At 48.0% G+C, this 26,123-nt stretch overlaps 1 protein-coding gene across 4 annotated transcripts; it reads right to left on the reverse strand.

Annotated features, from left to right (window-relative positions):
• Positions 1-25,351, reverse strand: TRIM29 (tripartite motif containing 29). Of its 4 annotated transcripts, none has more exons than XM_053997177.1 (9): positions 24,376-25,351; positions 17,258-17,353; positions 15,875-16,108; positions 14,953-15,151; positions 11,300-11,383; positions 8,062-8,121; positions 6,971-7,069; positions 5,943-6,022; positions 1-1,878 (listed from the first exon to the last, which is right to left on the reverse strand). In XM_053997177.1, the coding sequence occupies exons 1-9, from the start codon at positions 25,228-25,230 to the stop codon at positions 1,816-1,818; spliced, it is 1,770 nt and encodes a 589-aa protein (XP_053853152.1). In that variant the 5' UTR covers positions 25,231-25,351; the 3' UTR covers positions 1-1,815. The 4 variants fall into 4 exon arrangements, with proteins under 4 accessions (XP_053853152.1, XP_053853151.1, XP_053853154.1 ...); XM_053997176.1 differs by having other exon boundaries at positions 6,971-7,072; XM_053997179.1 differs by lacking the exon at positions 8,062-8,121.
• Between the last annotated feature and the right edge of the window lie 772 nt (positions 25,352-26,123).

The raw sequence follows: 26,123 nt of genomic DNA on the forward strand, positions 1-26,123 counted from the left end.
TTGGTTTTGGTCAGACATGGAGCTTTCTCCTTTATTTCTGCAGTGTGGTGCCCACGGGAGGGGCCTCGTTTACATCAGGTGTCCTGTCTGAGGAGGAATCATCATCATCATCATCATCATCATCGTCATCGTCATCATCATCGTCATCTCTCTGGCTTTGCTGACCGAGACAGGATCCAAACAGTTCCTGCACACCCCAAAACCCCCCGGGAAGCAGAGGTGCCACAGGGCTGGGGTGTGCCCCATCCCGGGGGGAAAAGGGGGACCCCAGCGGGGTCCTGGCGTCTCCAGGGCTGAGGCAAACAGGGAGCAGCTCCATTCCTTGTGGGAATTTGGGTGTGCAAGGGCTGGGGAGGCCCCTGGGGAGGGGAAAGGGAGCAAAGAGGCTGTGGGGGCACAGAGGGGACAGCGGGAGGAAAGGGACAGTGGTGGCCTCAGGCAGGTTCCAGCTGGCACCACACAGCCTTGCTCAGGGATGGGGGAATTTTAACACCCAAGCTGAGGAGAAGGAGGAAAAACATTTACATGTTTTGGAGCATAAAAAGGAGGTGGTGGAAGGTTTTACTGGATCTGCTCAAGGGCAAAGCAGTGAGACCAGAGGGGGCTGATTTTATCCTTTCGTACACATCCTGAAACCCCTCAGTGCTTTTCCCAGCAATTCCATCCCTTTTTTCACATCCCTTTTGTCACATCCTGCCCTACCACGCCAGCCCCTTCCCCCTCTGGTCTTTATGGGAGAAAAAAAAAATTAAAAATCATCATAAAGTGACATTTCAAGTGCTCTGGAGCGATCAAAATTCAGCCCTAGGAGTTTTGGATGAGGTGTTGGGTTAAAAAGCCATGAGTGTCTTTGCAAAGGGATGAGCCAGGAAGGAATTTTCAGGTGGGACCTCCCTCAGCAAGGTGCTGCAAGCAGGAAAAAGTGGGGGGAAGCCATTCCAAAACTGCTTGAATAGAGCAAACGGTGAAAAGGAGCTGTTAGTTCTTGGTTTTCACCATTTGAGGGCTCTTATTCCCATTTCTCCCCCTGCACGGCGTGGACTGAACCCCCCAGCTTGTCCACGGAGGGGAAAAATCACCTCAGGGAGATCATGGAATGGTTCTCCAGCCCTGAATGTGATTCATCTGTCCAGGGGACAAATACAAAAATATTATCCTGAGCAAAAAAAGCTGTGGCAGTAATTCTCATTGCCCACTCCAGGGGAAAAAAAAAAAAAGATATAAAATACACAAACTACAGTATATAAATCAATTTTGGTTTAAGGGAATTAAGAAAAACCACCACAAACTAGAAAAGCACCCAGCACCTATGGCATCTAATCAATCTTGTATTACTAGGATGGATTTGCTTTTTATTTCTTAATTTGAAAAGGCGGCTGGAGGGGCACTGGAACGGGCTGGAAAGCCTCCCTGTCCTCCTCCAGCAGCTCTGGGGAAATCCTGCTGGGGTTTTTTTTTTTTTTGGCAGGTGAGCAGCAGAGCTGAGCTGATAGAGGACCCTGGGGACATCCCACCAGGGGACATGATCCCAGCGGGAGCTGGGTGTGCCCAGGGTGGGGAGGCACAGGAGAAGCTGGAGCCTGGGAAGAGCTCTGGGAACAGCCAGCTCTGGGGACAAGGGGACAGCTGCCGAGCAGGGGGTGCCACCCAAGCGTCCGCAATTCCCAGGAGGGGCAGAGCAGCTGGGGACAGGGAGGGGACAAGGAGGGGACGGGGCATGCCTGCCCTGCCCTGGCAGAGAGGGCAGCAGGGGGGTGGCAGGGGAGCAGCTACATCCGTGGAAATCCGCTCGGCTCTCCCCGCGTCCGCAGCAGCTCAGGGCGCCTCGTTGGAGGTGGCTCCGTTGCCTTTGTTGACGTAGAAGGGGCGGTAGTGGGACTGCAAGGGAAAATTTGGGGCGCGTCACTTTGGAACCCGTCCCGTTCCTGCCCCACACCCCGCCCGCCCAACCGCGTGAAAAGTGCGGATTTTAGGACTGGCTTTTGGCAAATATTCAAATGAGTATTAGATGTGTACTGTTGGAAAGTTATGCTGTGTTAGTTCTCTTAAGTGGCGTGTTAAATACAGTTTTAGGTTACAACACGAGGTTAAAATAGAAACTCTGCAATGTGAGATATTTGTTACCAGCTCAAGAAATGGATGAGATAATCAAGAAACTCCACACAGAGATAACAGCGACAGGGCACATAAAGAGTTACAGCTCCTTATCAGAAAAGACAAACATCCTTCCACCTCCTCTCTGTCTTCATGGAACCACCAAAATTAGGAGAAAAAAGTTAACAAAAACCAAAAAAAAATTCTTAATTTGCAAGGAATTTCTGCATCATGTATAAGATATATAAATATACAACAGGCTGTTGCTTTTCAGGGTTGTTCCTTTGTTCACAAGGCGTGGTTTGGGCAGCTCAGTGCCCAAAAACATCCGCACGTCCGAAATTCTTTGCTTTTTATTGTCCCGTAGTGTCCTGATCCTCACTGTCCAGATTTTTATTCCTCTAATTTTATTGCTATTTTTTATAACTATTTTATTAGTAATAAACTTTTTTAAATTAGTCATTTTTTAAAGATTTTAAAGAACCAGTGATTGGCGTTTTTGACATCCGCACGTCCGGAATTCTTTGCTTTTGATTGTCTCGCAGTGTCCTAACCCTCATTGTCCGAATTCTTACTACTCTAATTTTATTAGTATTTTTTTTATAACTATTTTATTACTAAGAAACTTTTAAAATTTTAAAAACCAAGTGACTGGCGTTTTTCACAATCCACATCCTACAAATTCCTGCCTCAATGCTTTCATTTGATATTCAATATTTCTATTTTAACTTAATTTTAAACGATTTTATTTTATATATTAATATATTTATTTCTATATTTATATGTATTTTAATATACTTTTCATAATTAGTTTTATTTATTTTTTAATTTATTTTAAATTAATTATATAAAATTTTAAATATTACATTAAATTTATTTAATTTTAAACTAATAACATACTTTTAAATTAATTATGTTATAATATATAAATAGTGTATATATTTAATATAAATCCTATATAATATATACCTATTATGTATATACTTTATAATGTTGTATTTTAATTTTTATTGATTTTTGTAATTACTTTTAAATTTTTATATCTTAAATTTTAAAACATTAGACTTTTTTTTTTAAACTCAGTCTAACACGTTTCTACTTTAAACTATAAATTTGCATTCTCACTTCCAACACCTAAGTTTAAAAACGATTTCTTTTTATTTTATATATTTATATTAAACTATACTTGTCAATTAATTATGTTAAATAAATAAATATATAAATAGTATATATATTCTATAAATACTATATAATATATAAATATTATGTATATACTTTATAATGTTATATTTTAATTTTTATTTATTTTTGTAATTACTTTTATTTTTTATATGTCTTAAATTTTAAAACATTAAACTTTTTTTTAAACTCAGTCCAACACGTTTCTACTTTAATCTATAAATTTACATTCTCACTTCCAACACCTACGTTTAAACGCTTCCTCTAACATCTCAAATCTCATATTTGATTTTAAACTCTGCCTTACAAGCCCGAAGTCCTAAAAATCCCCTGCATTTCAAATTCCAACCAGCACCTCCTGGACAGCAGCACCGCCTCCTTCCCCTCCTGGAGGTGCTGGGGACATCAAATGCAAAGAATTCTTTCATTTTTTATTTTCACGCCTGCTTTGCCCTCAGTGCCGAGCCGAGGACGCCCGGTGTAAAACCTCAGACTGTGACTCACGGCGTGATGAGAGGTTTTTTATTTTTTGGGGAGGGGGGAGAAGGGGAATGTCACCTTTATTTTTATTTTTCTGCCTCTGCCAGTGTGTTTTGATTGCTCACTAACCTGACAGCTCAGGGGAGCTGTCACACTCGGAGCCACGCACAGTTATGTGGTTTTTTGGGGGTTTTTTTTTGTGCTTTATTTGGCTGCCAAACCCCAAACTCTTGTGCATTTCACACAGAATTCCTGGAATTCTCCCTCAGCTGGGCCCTGCTGGTTTGGGCCTCCGTGTGTTGCAGCACCCAGTGTTTGTGTAAAGAGAAATAGAAGTGGAGAGATGGGGCAGAACCAAGAGGAATTGGCATTTTCTGCCTCTCCAGCTCTGTTTGCTGCAGTCCCTGAGTGAATCCCATCCCATCAGGACCTGTCCCTGGAATTCCACTCTGTTCTGCCCCATTTCAACCACCAACACGTGGCAAAGTCGTGCCCTTGCAGGAACAGCAGCCAATTTCTTTGCTGGGATCACTGGCTGCACAATCTCCAGCCCGGGTGGGAGAATAAGGAATAACCATGGAATTCAGGAAAAAAAAAAAAAGAAAAAAAAAAAAAAAAGGGGTTTTGATGTCCAGTCTGCCTTGGGTTTGTTCTCAGGTGCAGAAGGTGGGAGAAACCCCACAGACCCCTTTTATGCAGCCCTGCTGAATAGCAGGAACAGCAGGAAACATGGGCAGAGCAACCCCAGCCCATCTCCCTGCTCAGGGTTCCCTTTTGTCAAGATTCTTTTCATTTTATGGCTTTAATTTCCAACAGAATTAAGATATGAAAGAGGGGGGCTTCATTAAAAAGAGCTCCTTGGGCGTGAAAAAGGCCTTCCTCCTTAAACAGCACGGTCCTTTGTGAAAATTCATATTTACAGACCTTTTAGAATGTATATTACTTAAATACACATTTAAGGCTGTTTTAAAAGGCAGATTATTGGCCCAATAGACCATAAAAGCTCCTGCAGAGATGCTGCAGCCTGCAGTATGTATTTCTATTTTGGTGCTTTTAAATGCTTATATTTATCAGCTCAGTTGTTGGGTTCAGGGCTGTGTGGTGAATATTGGCTATAAAAAGGAAATGGTCATTACAAATGTGTGCAGTGGGAGAGGAAGGGTTGGTGGGAGAAGTTACCCCGATTTTCTCTGTAGGGATTAAAGAAAAATCCCTGGGAGCACAGTGGATGTTGGGTGATGATGTTTTAGAGGGTCAAACCCACGGCAGAGGCGATGGCAGAATTTTGCTGGTTTGCTGCAGCACCTTCAAAGGCTCGAGGCTGGATTTCCTGGGAGAATCTGCCAGGGAACATCCCTTGCACAGGAATTCACCTGCTGGGGAGCCTTGAAAATGGAGCAGATGCAGCTGCAGTTCCTCAGGCAGCCCATTTCTCCCCGTTGTGTGCTTCCCTCAGTGTGGGAATGCTCTGGGTTCCTGACCCTCTGCTCCTTACAGGTCTCACTTCCAGAGAGCAGCGAATCATCTCTCACAAATGTGCAATCAGAAATGACAAAAAAAAATTTTAAAAACTGTTTCGTTTGTGGTGGCAAAAGCTCGACAATCTTAATTCAGATCATGCAAGGCCTTAGTGCAGCACGGTGTGAATAAAACCAGATTAACTCGGTGCTCCTGAGGCAGCCCATTATCTGGCTGTGTATTTGAGACTACAAGCCCTAAAACATCACTGCCCCGTGCCTCTTATCATGATCAGTGTGGAACCAGTGGCTCGGAGATGTTGTGGTGATTTCTGATCACAGCCTGAGCCCTCCTCTTGGATCCTGCACTTGCCTGCTGCAGGACACGAGCAGCAAGGCACCTTCATGTGGTTGTCCCTGGTGTCACTGCCACATTGTGGATGTCACAGAGTGACACAGAGTGGGCGACGAGGAAAAGTTCTATCAGTATCATTTTACAGGATTTGCACAGTCCCTATCTTCTGCATCAAAGTTTAGACCAAAACCTTTTCAAAACATCATTTTTGCAGCATTGATTAGAGCTGTGAAAGCTGGGGGGGTTAATCTGCATCCTGAACTGGAGCAGTGGGGTTGAAGCTTTTCTTTTCACACTCCCAAAGGACCCATCTTTATTCCTGAAACCCCCCTGGAACAAGCTGAAGCTCTCCCAAGAAAAATTGTCCTTTTTCTTACCAATACAGACTGCTTGGAGGAGGATTTCCACGTCTGTGGCGTCACCTTTGCAGACTGGTGCCTCACTATGGAAGGGTAGGCTGTGACAACACAAAACACAGCCAGTCACACACCAGCCCCTGCCACTGCCACCCCCCTCCGTGTCCCCAGGACCAGCAGCAGGACTGGAAGTGCCACCTCGTTAGTATTGCATTGCTTAACATGGAAATGCAGCCATCCCCGGGGTGGGACACGACAGACAGCCGTCAGACAGATGCCTCTTCCACCACCCAATCAGGCAGGAAAAGGCAGGAAAGAAGGTCTGGCTAATTAAAACGTCTGAGGAATGCAGAGAGGTGGAATGCAATCAGACCAATTAAATTCAGGCCGAGTCCCAAAGTCAGCATTCTGGCTCTTGCAGAGAGCACTGCAGGCTGTTTAATTAGTGCAAAGAGCTGAGCCTGGGGTTCCTGCAGTTCCTCTGGAGGCTTGATAAGCCCTGACCCCCTTCCAGCACCCCAGCCCTGCTCCGCCCCGGGGCTGCATCAGCCCTGCAGTGTCACAGCCACGATGGCCCTGCCCCACCATCTCCAGTAAATCAGACCTGACTCTGCTTGGCAGGTTCTGGTGCTCTTGGATTCCACCTCTGGTGGGAAGCGACAGCGGGGTGATGAGATGGTGAATGGGGCTTTGGTTCTGGTGAGGCAGCTCCTGCATATTTTTTTTTTAAGGTTGTGCTGTTTGTGTTATTTTTCAGTGATGAAACTAGAGGGGCAAATGGCCATGGTGTCTTCCTCAAAAATCATCTAAAATTTATCCTTACCCATTAAAAACGAAATTTAAAATCCCTCCACCTGTTTCCTAGACAAAACCTTAATATTTTTGAACACTCCTTGTTGCCCTGCTTCAGCAGAGTCACTCCTGTGCAGGTGCCTGAGGGACTGGCAGTCAGGCCAAGGCGTAGGACTGCTCCAGGAAGGCAGAGCAGGATTAGGGGGTTTGTCACCTCAAGAGGGGCGGGAGGAAGGGGAACACTCAGTTCCTAGTACCGGTCTTAGTGAAGAGGCTCCCATCAGACTGTTTGCTGAAGTCACCGGGCGGATTCTGTCCCACCGAGGAGAACTGAAAAGGCAGCTTAGTGCCATTGCCTACTGGAAGATAAAGAGGTCGCGTTATTCCACGGGGCTGCAGGGGGGTATTTCCAAACACACCTGCGGCACTGCCTTCACCTGGCTGGGGGAGCACGGCGGGGACAGCCCTGTCCCTTTTCTCCCAGGGACAAGAGGCAGGTGAGGGCAGGCAGCTGTGTGTGGGTGTGAGGTGATGCCAGCGCTCCAGGCAGGGACCAGCCCCAGAGCGCAGGTGTGGCCGGAGAGCAGCAGCTCCCTGCACCTCCCGAGGCAGGAGGGACGACTCCAGCACTGCCCTTCCTCCCAGCAGTGCAGGCTTCATTCAAACCATTAAAGCTTCCCCCTCCTGGCCTCCTCGGGGTCAGGCCCTGGCTGCCGGAAGGAATCTGAGAGCAGGGAGATGAGAGGGACACAGCCCTGCCTGCGGAAGGCAGGAGGGGCTGAGGTGTGGCTGTGAGTCACCAGAGCTCCCCAGGCTCGGTGGCCCTGGCTGCTGCCAGCACGAAGGGAAAGGCTGGAGCTGGACCTTGTAGGAACGAAGCAAAGGAGGAAAATGTTGGAAAAGGGAGATGGGGATCTGGGAAGAAAAGGCATGAACGTGGGCCGGGCTGTGTCTTTGAGAACTTATTAAGAAAAGGTGTGATGGAAAGAAGCACCTTGTGCTTCTGAGACTGGCTGGGAGTGATTGGAGTCTCCTCCTGCTTCTGCCACAACCTCCTCAGAGTGCTCTGAATGTTCAGGACCTGGGGATCTTTGCAAACTGCCTCCTGTGTTTTGCACCTCCTTCCTCTGTGATCAGGGAGAAGCAGGGGTGCCTTTCCCTCCTCTGAGCTCTGAGAGCCTGGGCTGGGCTGTGTGCAGACAGCGCTGACAGCCCAGCAGGAGCCGGCTCTGGGATTTTCAGGTGCCAGGGCAGCCGAGAGGGGCAGCAGGAAAGGTGGGTTAGTCAGGCAGAAAGCTGTGGCACGGGGGGTTAGATCCTCTCAAACTGAAGGCAGAATTACCCGTACCAAGTGTTTCCTCGGTCGCTTGGAAGGAGGAAAATTCCCATGACCGTGGGTTGAAATTGGCTGTAAAACAAGAGCATCCAGTTCAACAGTCAGCTCCTGACAGCTGCCTCAGAGGCCTGTGCCTGGCACTGCTCTAGGAAAAGGTCCCCACCGAGCTGGGAGCGGCCCCAAAACAGAAATCTGGGCCCAGGCAGCAGAGGAGAACCTGGGTTTATCCCTGGGTGTTAGGGAATGGAGAACAGGCTTCTCCTGCAGTGAGCAGAGCTCTCGGTGCCACGGAGCTGCAGGAAATTGCCAGCTCAGGTTTGGGCACTCAGCGTGAGAGCTCTGCAGGCAGAGCTTTGGGTTCAGAGCTCCAAAGACACCAGGACAGGAACATTTCCCAGCCCCGTGCCAGGTGTGTGCCCCAGGCTTCCACCAGGACACAGACTGGTGCTGCTGCAGCCCTTTGGGGAGGCACTGGGCTCCCAGTAAAGCAAAAAGAAGATGGATTCTTGGAGCTGCTCTGCTGCCATCCTGTGGGCTGCTTCTCTGTTTAAGATGTGTTTCTCTTTTCACAATTCTCTCTCTGTGTGCCTGAGTCCCTTCTACTCTTCATTCAAAGACTTTCAAGATGATTTTTCCAACCTCCTCCTGGCCTTGGCCAAACTGTCTGACACATCAGGAGAAGAAAGCTTAGTGGGAGAGGACAGAAAGGAGCGTGGAGCAGTTGAACAGATTGTTCCTCTTGTCTTTGAGGCAGTGTTTGAAATGTTTTATGCCACTCTGCCTCATCCTGTCATCCCTGCAAGCAAATATTGGATCATAGAATGGTTTGGGGTTGAAAGGGACCTTAAAAATCATCTCACTCCAGCCCCTGCCATGGGCAGGGACACCTGGTTGCTCCAAGCCCCATCCAGCCTGGCCTTGGACACTGCCAGGGATCCAGGGGCAGCCACAGCTTCTCTGTGCCAGGGCCTCACCACCCTCACAGGAAGAATTTCTTCCTAATACCCCGTCTAAACCTCCTCTCTTTCAGTTTGAAGCCATTTATGATGACACTCAAGAGCAGTGGAAATCTTGACTTTAAGCAGGGCTTAAAACCACTGGGTTCAGCTGGAATCCAAGCAGTTCCCCAGTTTGGGCCGCTGTAATTAGCACAGAGCATTCCTCAGTCCAGCAAACAGAGCTTCCACTGTGGCCTGGGGCAGAATCTGCAGCGACCCAGCCCAGCCAAGGAGCAGGGCGTGTGGCAAAGCTGCATCCATGAGATAGTGAAGGATTCCAAGGCTGTTACACAATGCAAAGGGTGGTCCTCGTTTTTTGCCCTCGCGTTTTTGGGATTCTTTAACGAAGATGCAATCAGCTGCACTGCTGGGCTTTGATGCCACAGTGGCAGGGCACAGAGAGCTCCGGAGAGTTAAAAGATGATGGGGATGTTGCATTATTCATGGGGTGATCCTCGGCTAGCCAGCCTGCAAGCCAAGTGGGTCACGTCTCCTGCTTTGCCTACTGATTCATCCTGCTCCCCAAATCCCCCCCCAGCGTGGTTCCAGCAGCTGGATCCCTCCTGAGCCCTGGCCCTGCTGGGCTCTGCTCAATCCCCATGCAGGCTCTGTGTGCAGTCGTGGGCTTGCTTGTTTTGGCCAAAGTCACTTTGTTGGTAGAAAACACAGAATGAGTAACTGGGAAGGCAGCATTGTCTGTGTTTCCAGGAAAACACGGATGTGGAGGTGGGATAAACCATCCCCCAGCGTTTGGGCAGTCAGCAGGAAGAGGGGGATGGCTGTGCAGCCCTCACTCTGCTCTGGACACAAATCACCACGTGGATCTGGCAGTGCCTGGGGATCGCTCCTGGATCTTCAGCAAGTTGGAATGCTGGATCCCAGCTGGAGCCTCTTCTCCCAGCTGTGGGAAGCTCAGGCACTCATGACAGCACTGACCATGTTGTGCCACAGCCAAAATGGCTTTTTCCTTCTTTTGTCCCTTCCTTTTTGCCAGGCTGGGCAGTATCCCCATGCCAGGGGATGACATTGCCCAGTGTTCCTCCCCTTTAATGCCTTTGGGGCTGTTTCCACCTGAAAGCTCCACATTTTGGGTAGAGATAAGCTCAGCTTGTGCTGTGTTAGAATTGGTTTTCAAACTTCCCTCAGGGCTGGAAAGTTTTGGGTGCAGGGCTGAGTCTGTGGTCTCAGCAGAACTTCCCTGCAAACCCTGAGGCAGGAGAGCAGAAAAACAAACCCAGCCCTACAAAAACACCCTTCTGCCCCTTGAACTTGGGAAGAACCCTGCCCAAGTCCTGCTGGCACTGAAATGGGAATGCCAGCCCTGCTCCAAACATCCTCAGGGCTGCCAGGGGGCTGCCAGCCGTGGGCTGAGGGCAGAGGAGAAGGGCAAAGTGGCAATCCAGACAAAGGGCTCAGTGCTGGGGTCTGGGTTATCCTCAGGAAATGCCAGCACAGGGCAGGAATGTGCCCTCAGGCAGTGTCCCTGCTCCCTGCTGCCATGTCCCTGTCCCTGCCCACCCTCTGTCTGCAGAGCAGCAGCTGGAAACACCTGGCAAACCTGGGCAGGGCTGAAATTCGGTTACTTGTTTCGTGCCACCCTTCCTGTTCTTTGTTTCCTCGCCTTGCCTGGGCTTTCAGCACGCTCAGCTCCCTGCTCTGGGTGCCAATTTAGGAATGCCAACTGTGATTTTAGAGCTGGATGTGTTGGAAACTTTGGTTTGCTCCAAAAATTCATCCTGTGCTGGCCACACAACAAGTGGGACAAGCAAATCAGCAGGGCTCCTGTCAGAGCTCACAGAGGAGCTCCAGACTCCTGCTTTTTTTTTTTTTTTTTTTTTTTTTAGGACACACTCCTCACTTTCCTCACTTCTTCTGTCCTTTCCCTGTAAGGAAAAATTATGTTTGGTGGTGAAAGTAAAATCTTAATGCTCAGCGCAGCTTTCACTTGATAGCATAGAGAGATAAGCTTTGGGTGGAGAAAAACACTGATTTTATCCTGGAAACCCATGTTAGAACTCCCCTATATTCACTCTTGGATAGAGTTCAGTCACTCCAGCTCTTCCCCATAAAATTGAGAACCTTTTCTGCCTGCTTTGAGGCAAAACCTTATCAAAGCTCGGTAAGCTGGAGAGAAAACGTGCAGAGGGATGGATCTGAGGTGTGAGGGAGAGCAAATTTTGGGCTAGATCATCAGTGAAGCTCCTTTCCTGAGCTGGAAGGGAGCCTGCCCAGCTGTGGGATGCCATCCATACCTTTGGGAGACAGGAACATGGAAAATCTCTTCAGGTTGTCGGGCTGGTTCCACTCGTAGTTGTTCATCATGAACCGGTGGTCCCCTGGAGAGGCAGAGCAGGGCATGAGCTCGGGGATGCACTTTGGGGGTCTTTAATCCCCCTGTGGGATCTTTGCCTGGGAGCTAAAGCAGTTCTGGAGCTGCCCAGGGTCTACAATAAAAGGTTCCTTCAGAGGCAGAGCCCAGCTGAAGCATTCAACCTCGCAGCAGACACAGGATCTTCTAAAATCCATAGGGACGCCTGAGGGTGGAGGCGTTTTCCTACCAAAATGCTGCTGTGAGGGTAAAAATGACTCCAAAAGTTTGAGTTTGGCTCCTTTTGTGTGCTCAGCCTGAGCACAGCCGGGCTGATGGAGAACTGCCACTCCTTAAAGCTCCAGAAATCACTTCTGGGAGGGTTCAATGGGTTGGTTTCTCCAGTTTATAGAGAGAGATGCTAAAGCTGAGCTGCAAACAGCTCTAAACTCTTGGACAAAGGCGGCTGGTTCAGGTTTCATGGATCAAAGTTACTCCTACACAGCCTGGGTTTGGATCTCTGACACTGATTCACAGGAAATGAGGCTTTATCACTACACTCGCCCACAAAAACATTCTTTGAAGGCCTCTATAAACCTATTGTTCTCTGCAAGGAAGTAAATTCGGGCTTTACGTTTAAATAGCTCCATTCTTTGATTCTCAAGCCACTGAACAAACTTTTATTTCTCCCATTTATTTCGGTGCTGTTTAAGCTCCCTGATTATTTGTCTCCTCGCCACGTAGGTACCTGTTATGACAACTAAAAGGACATGGATTCCCTTTGGAGGCTGCTATTAAGCAGCTTTCATTCCATTAATATAATATTTCTTCCTGGGAAGTTTTTTACAGTAGATGATCAAGCCAGCTGCAAATGAATTTGTTGCAGTGACTCAGGGGGAGTCTGAGTTAATAACTCCACAGTTCCTTAATGGATTTAATTCCCTCGCAGCCACGGGATGCAGAGTGCTGCCCTCTTTCATCTGTAACCATGGCTTGGAGAAGGGAGAGCTCTGAAGCTCCTGGGACTCGCCATAAATAACATTTCCCACCTGTTCCCAACTTTTCATCAGGGCAAATCCAAGCTGACTCCCTGCTAAAGCTCCTGGAAGCGCCCAGGTTCCAGGCAGGAGTTAAAAATGGTTTTGGCACTTGGATTTCAAATAAAAATGAGGGCTTCTGGCATCAGTAACATGGAGGAGACCCCAATTAAAATAATCAAGAAGTAATCAGGCTTTATCCTGAGCTAACAGCACCGAGTAGCTGCAGAACCTTGGGCTGGATTTTAAAAATGCCCAAGGAAAATGCTCCAGGACTGGCAAAACCCAGCCCAGCAGATGGAAATTCTGCACAGCTTCAGATGAACAAAGAAAGAAAAATGCACAGAAGTGATTCTTGGATCTGTTTGTCATCTATTGATATTGAGTCATTGTCAAATTTCTCGGTAATTCTGGAGCATGTGGAGTGTTGAGAATTTAAATAGGAATGTTGCAGCGATGAAAGGTAAGTAATGTTCAATTTCTGGTGCTACTTTAAAGGCAGGGAGAGTTTTAAAATCTGCATCTGGCTGTGCATCCTGAGCACTCTGGGACCCCTGACCTTCCTGAAAGGTTGGTCCAGAAGGATCTGGTCCATTTAATTTATGTCTGATGGAGAATGATGGCTCTGGGCAGTGTAATTATTAATGCAGGAGGGGTCTCCAGTAAATATTTGAGTGAATTATCAGCAATTTTGAGTGAATTTCAGTGAATTAGCAACGATCTTGTAGATTTTTTGCAGATTTTTTTATTGAATTTGAATGAATTATTAGGGATTTTGAGTGAATTTGAATGAATTATCAGCAATTTTGAGTGAATTATCAGCGATTTTGCAGATTTTTGCAGATTTTTTTTTGATTGAATTTGAGTGAATTATCAGCAATTTTGAGTGAATTTGAGTGAATTATCATCGATTTTGCAGATTTTTTGATTGAATTTGAATGAATTATCAGCGATTTTGAGTGAATTTCAATGAATTATCAGTGATTTTGAGTGAATTTCAATGAATTATCAGCGATTTTGAGTGAATTTGAGCGAATTATCAGCGATTTTGCAGATTTTTGCAGATTTTTTTGATTGAATTTGAGTGAATTATCAGCGATTTTGATGAATTTGAGTGAATTATCAGCGATTTTGCAGATTTTTTTGATTGAATTTGAAAGAATTATCAGCGACTTTGCAGATTTTTGTAGATTTTTTTTTGATGGAATTTGAATGAATTATCAGCAATTTTGAGTGAATTTGAGTGAATTATCAGCGATTTTGCAGATTTTTTTGATTGAATTTCAATGAATTATCAGTGATTTTGAGTGAATTATCAGCGATTTTGCAGATTTGCAGCAGAATTCCTCAGCTCCTGTGCTGCACGAGCTGTCCTTGAGGTTATTCCTGCACCTTTTGGACTCCCACATCCTCCTGGAAGAGCAGGGTGCCGTTTATCCTCACATCACCCACTGCTGTCCTGGTGCTGGGCTTCCTCAGTGGCTGAGAGATTACATCCAGCTCAGATAACCACTCCTTGCCACCCCTGCTATTCCTGGGGCGAGAGGTCATTCCCTGGGATTAGGCAACGTGCCCAGGGTTACAGAGGCAGCCTGTGGGAGAGCTGGGAAGCGCAGAGAGCACAGCCCTGTCCTCATCTCAGCTGCGAGCCTGATGCAAGACAGGTCTCCTTTGTTAATTGTGAGGAAGTGGGTTATAAATGTAAAAGATTAATTTTGCTGCTGTGGTGTTGGCTGGGAGCTTAAAGATCACCTTAAGCATCACCCAAGTGTGGGGAACTCCCTGGATCGGGGCAGGCAGGAAAGCTGTCCCAGGTGGAACAGGGAGTATGACCAGAGGCACTCCAGCTCCAGTTGTAGCTGAACACCCAAACTGAGCCCTTTTCACTTGGAAAATTAGATTTTCAAATATTTCCTTCCCAGTGACAGGTGCTTGCAGGGTATTTTATGTTCCAGCCAGGCAAGCAGAGGCTGAAACCCTGCACTTTTAATATCTGATGTCACACCAGCACCCTGCATGTGCTAACTGAGCGTACAAATAGGATTTCAAACTTGCCATCCCACATTTCACCTTTGTGCCGCTGCCTTCACCCTTCACTGAGCTGCCTCAGCAGATCTGTGGAGTTTCCCCTCCTGGAAAATGTCCTGCTAAAGTGCCAGGGGCTTGCTGGAGCCTGGCACAGGGCAGGAGGGAAGGGTGGCTGTTCTTGACTGCGCACAGGAAGTGGCTGAACCCATTAAATCCTAAACATGAAACCCTAAAATGAACCAAAAACCAGGGAAGTGGGGCCAGTTTGGTGTCCTGTATGAGATACCCTAAATCCCTGGCAGTTCAACGATTCCATCCCCACACAGGAGAGGCAGAATAACTCTGATATTCCAGAATTCACGTTCTAATAACTCTCATATTCCTGAATTAATTCCAGCTACAGGAGTCCCTACTCCCACTTTCCCCCCAGCTCTTTGCTTACTTTCTTCTTCACCAGGAGTGCTCATCATCCTCATCAGCCCTGACCCTGCACTCCAGGGAAGCAGGGAGGGGAATATTTGGGATATTTTACCGTTCTCCATGTGGTTCCTCTCGATGAAGTTGCGGCCCAGGTCTGCCTTGCAGATCTTCTCCACGTGCCTCATGCAGACGTTGAGGAGGTCGTCCCTGAGCAGCCCCATGGATGGGCTCATGCTCTCCCCTTCCAGCAGCACGCTGTAGGTCGGGAGGGACGGAGGGGGCACGTAATTCCTCATCAGAGCCCCAAATTCCTGCCAAAGAAAGGGATCGCAGTTCATGAGGAGCATGAAGATGTGGAGGCTGGATCGGGGGGAACTGGTTGATGTTAGACTCCAAAAGTGCAAAGGAAAGCAGGGAGGATGGCAGGGAAATGTTCCATCCATGGTTTGCAGCCATCCATAAAAACCAAAGGCATGTCCAAGTCCATTCCTCACCCACCAGAGCAGAGACAGCTCCAAATGTCCCCCTGAACCCCTGCCATGGATGTGCAGGGAACTGGGGAAGGCTCACACTGAGGGGCGCACAAGACAGAGACTACTTTGGACCTGATTAGCGCAAGAGATCTGATAATTAGGATGCCTTGGCAAGAACAAGCAGAGCTTTGAGGATTGAATCAAGAGCAGCTGAAGGCTGGATCAAGACTGGCTGACAGGAAAAGAAAAATCAACTTCTGCAAGCAAGAGCTGTTGCAAAATGTGTAAGTTTGTTTATGTGTTGCAGTAAAACATTACTAGCCTTCCTAGAAAAGTTTATTAGCACATGTAGTCCACAATAAATTTGGATTCTCAACACCACTCAGTCTCCCCATCTCTCTCACCATCTCACCATGAGGCTTCACACATCTCACACCTCTTTGGGATTGTCTTTGGGACAAATCCGAAGAAGAGAATGGCTTTGCCTCTTTGGGATTGTCTTTGGGACAAATCCCAAAGTCCTCACGGGGACAAAGGAAAGGGGAATGAGGTCTCTGTCACCTGCAGGAAGAGCACGGAGTCGCTGATCTGGTGGATCTGCTCCCTGTTCTCCTTGTCCTCCCGCAGCAGCTTCGCCCTCTCCTCCAGCTCATCCACGATTTCCTTCACGTTCTCCGAGGCGATCTTCTCCCTCTGATCCAGGGCAGCCTTCACCTCATCCCTCTGCCTCTCCAGGTCACGGATCAGCTCCTTGAAGTGCTGGTCCACCGTGGCTTTCTCGTTGGTGGTGTAATTCTGGTTGGGGAAGGGGCAGGGAGAGGAGGCAGCAGGAAAGAGGAGCAAGAAAATTTTAAAATTTCACTGAGTTCTTTGCTAACAGAAAGACACAGAGGGGGATAAATCCAAGGGTTCAGCATTTAGAGTATGGAAACTCCAGCCATGCAAGTCTCAGCTGCAGGAAAGTTGTGCCAAGAGAAGCAATACCTGTTCCTGCAATAATCACATGGATGCAATCCAAAAGGGCCACTGCCTTCCCAGTGGTAAGAGATATCTCCTATTTCAATTCATGCACTCGCAGGTGATGCTTAAAAACACTCTGTGACCTTCTAAATCAGGGTTCTGGCTCCTGGACAATCTGAGGACCAAATTCCCACCATTTCAAAGGATGCTGAAACAATTTTTACAAGCCTGACCTCGAGGTGCCTCTGAAATATTCCTCAGAAGGACCAGGGATGTAACTATATTGAGAGTCAAAATTTCTAGGTCAGGTTTCCAGTAGTTAATAATAATAATAATAATAATAATAATGATAGTAATAATAAAGCAGATGAAAAGCAGAGCTGGTGAGCCAATGTGCTTGCACCACATAAAAGGGAGAAGAATGGCTTTGCCTGTTAATATTATGCAAATTTTCTGGGGTGTCTCCAACTTGTGCTTTCACTGCTTTATTCAGTTAGGCTATAAATGAAAAAAATAATACCATGACTCTATTCCAACCCTTACCACGGTGCAAGAATTATAAAGGAGACCTCTCTCAGCATGGAAATAAGCTGTCCCACCATAAATAAGATATTTGTTGGGGTAAATTCATCTGCTCCTGCTGTCTTATCTCAGTTTGGGCAACCCAGAGCCCTTTTGCAGGTTATTTGTGGATTTTGTTTCTAAATCTGCCTGGCTACTGGTGATGGAAGGGCCATAAAGGATCTAAAAAAGGAGCCAGAGCAGGGAGGTGCCTTGGTTTTGTATCAGGGCTGGATCTCCCCGCAGGGAATGTCGCAATGACTTCAGTGGGAGTTGTTGTTTCCAAGATTTGGCTTGGAGCTTGGGATAGGGATGAGATAAAGGCTGGGGAAGGGATGGAGTGAGGAAGAGCTGGAGGGATGTGGGAGAGGAGGGGAGAAGGAATTGGTGATGACGGCAGGAAGAGGTGAACCTCAAACGCACCTTGATGCGGTCCCTCTCCTTCTGCCACTTGTCCACCTCATCTTCCACCTCGATGATCTTCAGCTGCAGCTGCTCCTTCTGCAGCGACAGCTCGGTCTGTGGGGAGGAGAGGAGAGGAGAGGGGAGGGAGCCTGGTGAGCTGGGGCTGAGGGTGGCCCCTTCAAGCAGCCCCGAGCCTGCCCTGCAGTGCTGAGCACAGCAGCGGGGAGGTCCAGGCTGCGCTGGGCATCACGTGCTGCCAGCGGGCACCGGCCCAGCAGATTCCGCTCCCTCAGCAAAGCAGCAGCACCCACCTCCCAGGCTGTCAGGGTGCTGCTTTTAATCACACGGGAGTCATGAGCTTCAGGGGAAGGGAGCAGTTTCAAAATTCAGCTGTGTGTGCAGAGCAGGGCCCAGCCCAGGGTGTGCCTGCGCAGCAATAACAGTTTTCATGTAATTACGGAATGACGTTTGACGAGTGTTGCAACAAGAGGATGATGCCTCCGGCAGGAATTCTGTTTAGACAGGATTGTGGATTAATTTGCTCTGAATTGAGAGCTTTCATGTAGCGATGGAGCTGGGGAATGCTTGGAAAAAAAAAAAAATTACAAAGAACAAAAAAAAAAAGCCACAAAAGGAGGAGGGAAGAGGTGTAGCCAACCTGCTTGGCTGAGATCAGCAACTTTGCTGGGATTCATTTGCATTTTGTTGTGCAGTGGCTTCCCAGAGAAGCTCAGAGCTGAGACTTGCACAGGAATTTGTAGCAGTGGAGACCATGCACTGTTTCCCTGGATCATTTTTTCCCTGGATCATTTTTTTTCCCTGGATCAGCCCTGGACCTGGATGTTGGCAAAGCCTTGCCCCGTTAACTCCAGCAGTCCCTCCCTGGGTCGTTCCCATTCTCGATCTCTCCACAGATCCTGCCCCAGCCTTTGTTGGGGCATTTCTGCATTTCATGTGTGTGCAGGTTGGTCTCAGCCATGGCTGGAGGCAATCTGGCTGTGGGACACCCAGCCCAGAGCTGTTGAGGAATTTCAGAGCTGGCAGAAATTCCCTGTGTTCTGTCATGTCAGGAGAGTCCTGAGAACCTGCTGTTCGTGTGGGATCTTCTGCAAATTCATTAGATTAACCCAAACCACTGAAATTCAGGCCAACAATTAGAGGCATGGATGGATAAATACGCTCTCACACTCCAGCTGTCCATCCAAGAATGAATTGGAACATGAAAATCTGGGTCTTTATTAAAAGTGTTCAGTTCTCTACTGAAATGAAGGGCAGGGAAGAAGCTGTGAACCAGCCCAGACAGGAGCTCTTGTCCTGATGCCAATCAAGTGTCTGAACACCCTCTGGAGCTGGAATCCAGCACAGCTGCTCTGAAAGCCACCAACCCCGGCTGTTCCAATTCAGAAAATCTCTGTTTATGGAGGGACAATGATTGGGTGGTGGTTTTGTTGCCTTATAAAACACAAGAAAAGTGGGCAGAAAAAAGGGAAGTGTGCTCAGAGGTGTCTCAGTGCCACAAAAGCTGCAGCCTCACATTGTTTTTAGGAGTTAGGAGAGCACCGGCTTTCCAAATATTATCCACACACCCTCCGTAGTGGCCTGAACACTGCCATGAGCTGGTTCTCACCCTCTCCAGGGGTTCAGGGCACACAGGGAGGGATTTTGTGGCACAGCTTCACCAGGGAACTCACACTGGCTTCCAGATGAGAAAATCTGCTCTGCTACCGATCAAAAGAACAAAGGCAGGAGTTTGATCCCATAATTTTCACATTTTCAAGACAGTGACTTGGAGGAATTCCTGCTGGTTTCCATTCCCACGTGCAGTGGGAGATGTCCTGTGCATCAAGACTCTGCACAGCAGGGAAATGCAATGAGATGAAAATATTTTAGATCCATTTAACCACTGCATTAACCAATGTGAGAAATTACACCCAAATTCCAGTCGTTTCCTTGGGCCACAGAGATGCATCCAGGTGGCATTGCTTGTTTGGGAAGTAAAAAGCTCATCTCCAGAGCAATTATTTCCCTCCTCATCCCCAAAAGTCAGGACATCCTTATAAGAATGGGAGTGAAATCCTACAAAGAAGGACTGGAAGGAATTTTTGGGGAAGAGCAGAACTTTCCCAGCCATGTGGACACTCCCAAACTCAAGGGATTTGCAGGGAAAATGACAGGAAAAAAATATCAGGTGATGGCTGGAAGGTGGTGATAACAATATTATGCTTTTGAAGTCCTTTTTAATTGAGATGGGTCTCCAAGGAATTTTGGGAAAGTATTATTTGCAAAAGTGATCCTGACTCTCAGCAGTTCAAACCCCAGAAAGGTGGTGTGGGATGTAACAACCATTTAAGAGCAGAGGCACACAACAATTTGGAGCGAGGTTTATGACTTGCAAATGGAAATTACAGAGGTGCTCCCAATAGCCAGGATGCAAATCCCACACTCAGCCAGGTTTGGCAAAGGGGAAACACCAGCACAGACTGCAGCAAGGGCAGGGGACGTGGAGGGAGCTGTGACTGTGGGGTACTGCAAGAAATTCAATAAATACTAAAAAACCACGCTAAACATAGGAAAAAATGTTAAAGAGAGGTGCAGGGAGACCCTGGAATAGTGGAAAAACTGATGGCATGGGCAGAAGGGTTCAGGAAGGGTGCTCTGGAGGTGGAGCACGACATAAAGGGTTCAGGAGGTGATTTCCTGATGGTTTTAAGACCTTTTTTTTTTTTTTTGGTCTGGAAGGTTGCTTTGGCTGCCCATGTATATGACAGATAAACAGTCACAGTATGGGGGCCACAGGTGTTAGGGGCAGGCAGTGCCTCAGCTTCACTCCCTAGGAGAAAACTCCTGTCTGGCTTCATATTTCTCAGATTTTCCAGGGTCAGAAATCCTTGATGGACCGTCTAGAACAAATCCGTTGGAGGATTTGGGGTTCAGAAGATCCTAATGAGAGATAATACAGCAACACCCCAATCATGGGGGTCCCTCCAGAGCAGAAATAACAGGAACAGTGGGGGGGAAAAAGCCAGGAAATCCAGATTCAGACAATTTCTTGAGCACAGCAGGCTGGGAAATGAAGGCACGGAGAACCTTCAAGCTAAGATTGGATCCCCTATTAGAGCCTCAGTTAATTAGGGCAGTTAAGAGGCTTCAGTGAAAGTTCAGAGTGTACATCCAAACACGCACAGCTGAACCCAGCCCTGGTGCTCTGGAGGATCTGCAGATAGGAGATTATGAGCCCTGCACGATGATGCAAGCGCTTTGTGCAAGGAGGCAGCAGCAGCACAAGCAGCATCATGCCCTGAGTGCTCTGGGAACAGCCCCGTGTCCCCAGCCTGGGAGAGCTCTGCTAATTAACCTGCCAGCAGCACCCAAAGGAAACCAGGGAGCTGCACAAGTGCTGTTCCATCTCGTTGTCCCACTGCAGGGCCAGGATGCCGTGGCTGGAAAGTCAGGGGGTTGTTTGAGACATGATTTTTCTGGGTGCACGACTGCTTTTTCCCATCTCAGTTTCTCCTAAGCAGAGCTGGGTGTCAGAGGGATGAACCCTCTGGAGACCCTGCCAGCATCCTATAAAATGCCACTGGAGAAGCTGAGTCTGCACAGCTTGGAGAGAATTCCTTGCTTGCAAACAAGTGGATTTTCCCTGGATTCTGTCCTCAGTGTAGATTAATGCAGAATTCGGGCAAACAGACAAATTTACTCCATTTTCCAGCTGGCTGAGTGTCCTTCCTGCAGGGAACTCTGGGGAAAGAACATTATTTTTGAGCTGTGTCCACAGAGAAGCCACAGCTGGTGTAGGTAAAATCTCACAGCCACGCTGCAGCAGTGAGAAAGGCCACCAAGCCCTTCCAAGGTTTAATTTTGTTTGCTCTCTGCTCAGTGAAGGTGATGCAGGGATGGGAACCCCTCTGGATCCACCTTTGTGGATGGTTTTCTGCAAAGCCTGGCTCAGCCTTTGTAAAACCCCCTCTTTTCAAAGCAGCTCTGTGGGAAGGAGGAACACCCAGCTCCTCTTCCTGTACCCACAGTGAACTTTGCTTTAAAAGATAAAGAATTACAGAAGAAAAAAAAAGCAGATCAAAGTGTTTTTCAGCAGAGCTGACCTGGCACGCTGAGCACCAAGGCTGGTGCTGGAAGGTAATGCCAGGTTATTTCCAGCTCTGGGACTGGCAGGCAGGGGTGAAGTTGTCTCCTTTGGAGAGTAGCCCTGTAAAACAGGTTTGGGATGAAGGATCCCCTTTCAGAATGAAGGATGCTGGCTCCAAGGGGGGGCTCTGGTGATAAATCAAGGGTTTTATTGGACTACACAAGCTGCTGTGGAGCATTCTCACTTTTCAAGTGTGAGTTGTTATTCCCCAGCCTCACAGACCTTTTCCTGGCTGTTTTTTGTACTGGCTCTGGTGCAAACTGTTACTTTTCCTTTAAAACCTGCAGCAGGAAATGAATGCAAAGTGGATCTGGGGAGAGCATTAAAGGTTTGCTGGGTAAAATACGCAAATAGCACTGGGTGGGAAGTCAGGACAAATGTCTCTGTCTGGGTCCCTGTGCCTTTCACTTGTGTCTGCTCAGCAGGAACAGGGGGTGAGTGACTCTCACCCCAGGCTCCTGAAAAGTGGAAGATGCTGCTGTGCTCTGTGTCTGAGACAGATATCAGGCTTTGCACTGCCCTAACTATAGGTGTCTGTGTTCTGCCTTGTTTGCATTCCTCTTCTCTGTCTGCTCCGTGAGACAAGCAGGGTTTCCTAATTCCTCAGAAGGAGCTTTCCCAGCTCTGAAGCACAGCCCCTCTCCTCCCTGCAGGCCCACAGCAAAGACAGGCTGAAATCTGCATTAATTCTGCACACCTGAAGGGCAGATGCACCTAAACCAAGCTTGTTCCGTGACACCTTTGTGCCACCAAATCGCTGAGCTCCCAGGCTGGCAGTGCAGCAAAAGAAACCCCAGTTCTGGAACCCTCTCCAGGTCTGGAGCCACACAACAACCAGGGACGAGGAAATCCTTCCAGATAAATCCTGAACATCCAGCACGGTGTGAAAGGCACTGTCTGGACACAACTTTATTATTCCAGTGGCAGAATGGGTCTGGAGGTTTTAAAGCTACTCTGGAGCTGCTGGGATGCCAAGCTGGGAGAACAGGGCAGGGATAGGGATGACCTGCTGTGAGGTTGTTGCTTATCCCTTCCAAAAGGGCAGCAGCACCAGCCACCCTCCCAGTTTGTGGTCACAAATTCCAGCTGGGCTGATCTGATAAGGAGAGGTGTTACACACCAGGGGCTTGGAAATACTCGTTGCTCTTTGTGGCTCCTGCTGAGGCTCCACCTCTGGTGAATAAATCAGGGGTGGGAACAAACATTTGTAGGCAACAGCTTTCCTGCTAATTGTTTTTGTCTGAGTGAATGCTCGCTCGAGTTACAACATGATCAAACTCTGTCAGGAGAAACTGGCACATGGGCATGATTCATGCTGATAAATCCTAAATCCTTTAGGCTGAGTAGCAGCAGAGCCAGTGCAGGAGCTAAAGGTGGCACAAGGACTCAGAGACAGGACTCAAACAGCATTTAAATCCCAGTTCTCTGCTCATCCATGGTTGTGTCTTTAAAATCAAGGTGCTGGAGGTGTCTCCAGCCACAGGAGGAAGGATCTGAGCAGCTTTGCTTCCTCAGGAAGCAGCTGCTCACCTCGTTCCAGGCAGGAATTGGACACCTTGGCAGACACCAGGCACAGCTTTATGTTAGAGCTCTGCAGCGCTCAGGGCTGACATCAAAACCACGAGCTCAGGCAATTATGGAACAAACAGCAGGCTGGCAAGCCCTGCAGGAATTTGGGAAAGGCTGTCTGAGACGTGGAAAAGGCTTTGTCTGGTTTCAGCGAGGCTGCAAGCTGGAGATGACACGCCAAGAAAAGACCAGAGAAGCCAGAGATAAGCTCTACACAAGATGCCCTTTCAGCCTGATGAGATAAATCTTCCCAGCTCCTTGGAAAGATTAAAATTGTTCTTCCCATTAAGGAAACACAAGAATTTCTCACAGCAGGTACCTGTGTCTGCCTGGTCACCACATCACAGCACTGGTTTGGGGTTTAGGAGATCTTAGTGCCCTTCCAGGTTCTGACTGTGACTCCAGGCACGTTGTTTTATGTAATTATTATTTTACAGGTCTCTTTATTGGCATCTCTCCTGTCCTGTCTGCTTAGAAAGTTTCTTGCTTTTACCACGGGGATGTGCAGCAACAATTGTGTTGAGACCCTGATTTTTTGCTAGAAAAAGTGAAATCCTCCTCATCCACCCAGAAAGCAAACAACAGGAAGCTTTGAGCAAACAAAGGTGAAAGACATTTCATTAGTGAAATCTCCCTGGATGTCCATCCTCTGAACCTGTTGTAGTAACACTTCAGGGGAAGTGATCAGGTTTTGTGCTTGCACCAGGGTTTGGTTTTTTTTCCACCTAAACTTTAAAAGACTCTTTCCATAGGTGTGGCTCAACAGAAAAAAACAAAACAAAACAAAACAAAAAACAAAACAAAAAAAAAAAAAAAACAAAAAAACAAAAAAACAAAAAAACCCAAAAAACCCCACAAAAACAAAAAACAAACAAAAAAAAAAACCACAAAAAAAACCCAAAAAAAAAAAAAAAAAAAACAACCTCCAAAACCTAATCTCACTCTCAGGAGCTGAGATAGCAATTTTCAATAGTTGTTAGTTCCCATGAGAAACTTTAGCAGCCACTGATTTGACAATTTGTATTCTGGAGGCGCTGACCCTGAGCAGCACCCACCTTTCTGTGGGCAACACCACACAAACACTGTCAAAACTCAAGAATATTTTTATAAACTTGGCATTTAGGGCTTTGATTCAGCCTCTGCTGGAAGTCAGGTGTGCTGGCACCGGGTCCTCCATCCCTAAATGCAGCCTGCAGCACAACTGCAGCCAGGACCAGGAGAACGCCAATCCCATGGAAACAGCAGCCAGGAAATATCAATTCTCCACTGAACACTTCCCACCACCACCACTGCATCCCGGGATTCCACCCCAGCTGTGATCCGAGGAGGGATTGCAGGCTGGGCAGCAAAGGCTGTGGTGTGACATGGGCTGCTGGGAACATAAGGAATGAAAGGAGGAATAAAAGGAGAATAAAATTACCTCTTTCCCCGCCTTCTCGATCTCCACTGTCACCGTGCTGTGGTTCTTGTGCTCCTGGAACATGCAGAGGTAGCAGATGCACATCTGGTCTGTCTGGCAGAACAGCTCCATGGTCTTGCCATGCACAGGGCATTTTCTGGCTTCGAAGTCCCTGATGGGGTCCAGGAGCTGGTGGTCCCGGAACGCCGCTCCCTCCAGGTGGGGCTTGAGGTGCAGCTCGCAGAAGGAAGCCTGGCACACCAGGCAGGACTTCACAGCCTTCTGCTTGTTGTCGATGCAGGAGTCGCAGAGAACGTCCTCGAGCTTCACGCGGGGCCGGGAGCCCGCGGCTCTGTCGGCCTTGTTGAAGGGTCTTCTCAGGTCCCCCGTCTCCACCAGAGGCAGGGAAGATTTCTTCAGCTCCCCCATCTGCCCCGCGGAGAACAGGGACTTCCTCCCTTCCCCGTCAGCGGGCAGGAAGCTCTTTTTGGAATCCAAGGAGAAGAGGGACTTCCTGAGGTCGCCCTTCTCCGGGAAGTTCAGGGCTGGTCTCCTCATGTCTCCGATCTGGCCGCTGGTGAACTGCATCTTCTTGGAGTCTGCCGAGTCCATGCTGAAGTAGGTTGACCTCTTCTCATCAGATGACTCCACAAACTGGATGATGGGCCTCTTCCAGTCACTCCCAGAGAAGAGGGAGCTCTTGATTTGCCCTGTCTCCAAGGCAGCACCGCCCGTGCCTTTTATAGCTTCTTTCTCGCCTCCGCCAGGGCTCGTGGCCTTCTTGGCTTCCTCTTCTTTTTTGGGGGCAGTTGGGCTCTTCACGTCCTCGGGCTTGCTGGTGGTGCCGTTTGTCCTGGCTGCGCTCCCCGTTTCCATGGCCTAAACAGGGTCGGTGGTTTCTCTGCTCGCTCTCTGCTCCAGCTCCCGTCTCTCGGCCCCCTCCAAGGCAGGCAGGCTCTGCCTGGTCCTGGTCTCAGCGAGGAATGGCTCTGGAATGCAGAATTCAGGAAACCTTTCAGCCCCAGTGACGCACCCCGAGCTCCTGAGGAGGAGCAGCGCGCCCGGATCGCGCCCAGGTGGATGCAGGGGGAAAGAAAGGAGGAAAGGAAGGAGCAGACGTGGAGGGATCAGAAGCTCCAGCTGTGCAGTTAATTATACAAGGCAGTCCACACCCAGGAACATTCTTGTCTAACCAGGTTGGGGAGGAAGGGCTGTTTATATACATAGAAATGTCTCCTTCAAAAAAAAAAAAAAAAGAAAAAAAATTTTAAAAATAATTTTCATTAAGATGTAGCAACCAGTTCCACCGCTTGTTTCAAAAATAATTTGGCCAGCAGCTGAGGTTCTCTCCTTGCAGAGATGGGCAGGGTCGGGGAGACCACGAGGTGCCCAAGGTGGGTTTGTTAACTGGGTCACAGCCATGCACCAAAATAATTAGGGTTGTAATTAAAATGAACGCCTAGAATAAAGCATTCTTCAAGCAGGCTCCCCCCAGGGCTTGCTGCATTCAGGAGAGAGGAGAAATTGATGGTTAATACTGGGTTTAAACGGCCCTATTATCATTATTTTGATTTTATTTTGGGTTTGTGCAAGGTCTGTCCATCTAGACCTGGAAATAACCCAGCCACGGATCAGAACAGGTAAAAATTGGCTGGCCTTGCTTTTCCCACAGGCCACACAATCTCCAAAAGATGAGTGGTGAAATAAAACCCCCATTGTGTGCTCTGAGAGAAAGCTCAGGTGTATGTCCTATGTAGCTCTTCCCATAA

This window comes from Vidua macroura, chromosome 22 (assembly GCF_024509145.1).
Source record: "Vidua macroura isolate BioBank_ID:100142 chromosome 22, ASM2450914v1, whole genome shotgun sequence".
Classification (NCBI taxonomy): Eukaryota; Metazoa; Chordata; class Aves; order Passeriformes; family Viduidae; genus Vidua; species Vidua macroura.